This window comes from Terrapene carolina, unplaced genomic scaffold (assembly GCF_002925995.2).
Source record: "Terrapene carolina triunguis isolate 2854851 unplaced genomic scaffold, T_m_triunguis-2.0 Scaffold747, whole genome shotgun sequence".
Lineage (NCBI taxonomy): Eukaryota > Metazoa > Chordata > Testudines > Emydidae > Terrapene > Terrapene triunguis.
In genome coordinates this window covers 25,291-28,315 of record NW_020665098.1, presented here as the reverse complement: position 1 = coordinate 28,315, position 3,025 = coordinate 25,291, and the positions used below count along the sequence as shown (strand labels likewise).

The 3,025-nt window shown below is 36.5% G+C and overlaps 1 protein-coding gene across 1 annotated transcript in view; it reads left to right on the top strand.

The window, feature by feature from the left end:
- Nucleotides 1-18: 18 nt before the first annotated feature.
- LOC112125365 (deleted in malignant brain tumors 1 protein-like) overlaps nucleotides 19-3,025 on the top strand; it is a gene marked incomplete at both ends in the record, with an annotated part of 23,104 nt that continues 20,097 nt past the window's right edge. The window contains 2 exons of the mRNA XM_029913618.1: nucleotides 19-295; nucleotides 1,544-1,576. Coding sequence (XP_029769478.1) covers nucleotides 19-295; nucleotides 1,544-1,576 — 310 coding nt within the window. The remainder of the gene's footprint in view (nucleotides 296-1,543; nucleotides 1,577-3,025) is intronic.

Sequence of the window (3,025 nt, the reverse complement as noted above, 5' to 3'; positions counted from 1 at the left end):
GTCAATTCATTGAGCAGATGTGAAGGTCGTGTTGAAGTCTATTACGCTGGATCCTGGGGGACAGTGTGTGATGATTCTTGGGATCTCAATGATGCAAATGTTGTGTGCCGGCAGCTTGGATGTGGATATAGTGTTGCAGCAAAGACCAATGCCTATTATGGTCAAGGCTCAGGAAATATTGTCCTGGATAATGTGAGTTGCAGAGGATGGGAATACAGTCTATGGGACTGTCCTCATTTAGGATGGCTCTCTCATAACTGTGCTCATTCTGAAGATGCTGGTGTCATCTGCTCAGGTAAATACCAAGAGTTTGCAGGTGACTTGCAGGTAAATGACCATGCTTTCCACCATATCTAAGATGTTTTTGAAAGTTACATTACAAAGTTTTCAAAATATGAAATACAGTTTTTGGAACTGGATCTAATATACTAAAAAGGCCACTTTTTTTACTTCCTCAAACATTAGTTCCATGCTTCAACCAGCCAGCCAGTTAGTTTCATGGTGAATGTGATTGTGCTAGCATAGAATAAAGATATACAAAAAAAAGGGGGGGGGGGGAGGGAAGCACCCCAGGATAGCCAAGTAATGATGATATTAGTCTGAAGTTCCAAAGGGCAGCATCTGTCGACCAGGGTTAGTTTTCCGTTCTGGTAACCTCACTTCCTTTGAAAGTACAATACTGCAGTGGTGATAGGGCCTGGAAATGGGATGTGGGAAACCTAGATTTTATTCATGATTCTGCCATGCCACTTAGCGTCTTTATGCCTCATTCACCTAAAAAGTAAAATAGGGATAATGAGATATACTCAACTTCATGAAGCACTTAGAGATCCAAAGATGAAAAACCTATTTAAGTTTCAGCCGTAATCTTTTGCCATCAAGAAAGGTAAAATTTTCTGGGAATTTTTTCATTTAGCTCAGTGGGAGTCAAGCACATTTTATGACGACCCTTATCAAGATTTTACAAACATGGTGTCTTCAAAGTTTTACTCTACTGGTTTTCAGACATAACATCCTCCAGGAAAGTCATGCAGCTTCGAATATCATTTCCCCTTAAAATGTTATAAATACATCCAAGTTAATACCAGATATTTTTTTCTTTCATTAGCAATTTCAAAAAATCATTTCTGGTTTGGATCAAAAACCAAATATATGAAAATTTCAGTAAATCAAAAAGTTGAGGAAAGTATGTTTCAGCTAATTCAAAACATTTTCTTTGAATAAAATCGCAATGTTTTGGTTTGATTTCACCTAGTTTTACAGGTTTGGTTTTTTGTTGTTTTTTTTTTTTAAAAAGGAAATTTTGAAAATAAATAAATGAAATATTTCTTTGACATTTTCAAAACCAAATATTCTTAGTGGGGTGTTTGAAATTGTAGTATAATTGAACAATGAATTGAAACTAGCATGAATTGTGCAATGTTTTGGTGTTGCCGAATCTGCAATTTTGATGAAAAAAGTTTTGGCCTAAAAATTTTGCTCAGCTCTACGGCACTCATAAATACTAAAAACTGTTTTTATAATTTCATATGTTTCTCCCTAGCTGCTGCTGGATATCCAGCTTCTCCATCAACGGGTAACTCATTACTTACATGTTATTCACCTTATCTAAAATTTTAATATGCTGAAATGAACATGTACAGGATCATCACTGAATTTTATTATGGACAGAGCTGGTAGCACCACTTATAGTTGAGGTTGAGTTAGTTCCATGGTGAATGTGATTTTGCTAGCATAGAATAGAGATATACAACAACAAGATACTGGTGTCATCTGCTCAGGTAAATACCAAGAGTTTGCAGGTGACTTGAAGGTCAATGACTGGCACAGAATATGTTTTCATCACGTCTAAGATGTTTGTGAAAGTCACATCGCTGAGGTTTCAATATATGAAATACAGTTTCTGGAACTGAATCCTATACTAAAAGGGCCACTTTCCTACTTCCTCAAACTTTAGTTCCATGCTTAAACCAGCTAGCAAGTTAGTTCCCCGGTAAATGTGATTTTGCTAGCATGGAATAAAGATATACAACAACAACAAAAAAGGGAGGGAGCGGGGGTAGCACCCAAGGATGGCCAAGTAATAATGATATTAGTCTGAAGTTCCAAAGGGCATCTCCTGTGAGTCTGGGTTAGTTTTTCGTTCTGGTAACCTCACTTCCTTTGAAAGTAGAATGCTGCAGTGGGGATAGGGCATGGAAATGGGATGTGGGAAACCTAGATTTTATTCATGCTTTTTCTATGCCACTTCGCTTCTCTATGCCTCAGTCATCCAAAAAGTAAAATAGGGATAATGAGACTTACTCAAGGTCATGAACCACTTAGAGATCCAAAGATGAAAGACCTATTTAAGTTTCAGCCATAATCTTTTCTCATTAAGAAAGGTAAATTTTGGGGGAATTTTTTTATTGACTTCAGTGGGAGTCAAGCGCATTTTACTATATTTTATGATTACTTTTCACAACATATTACAAACATGGTGTCTTCAAAGTTTTGCTCTACTTGTTTTGATACATAATATCCTCCAGGAAAGTCATGCAGCTTCTAATGTCATTTGCAGTTAAAATGTTATAAGTACATCCAAGCTACTACCAGAGTCTTTTTTCATTCATTAGCAATTTCATGCTCCAAGACAATAATAACTGAAACTATAACTTCTCATATTTCACCCTAGCATCTGCTGGATATACAACATCTCCATCAACAGGTAACTCATCGCTTACATGTTATCCATATTACATAAATTGTAATATGCTGAAATGCGCATCTACAGAATCACCACTGACATTTATTATAGGCAGAGCTCGTACCACCATTTATTGTTGAGGTTGCTTAACAGTTTCCATGATAAGATCCAAATTTTAGTTGCCTATTACTTTGCCAAACTTCAACCATTAAGGCTCAAATCCATTTGTCCCAGAGACTGATGTATTTTGGGAAGTTTCAGCTAAAACACTTCAGCTGCTTGAAAAATAAGACTAGGAAGACATGTTTTGCACAGGTTAAAAAAAATTCTTCCAGCTGT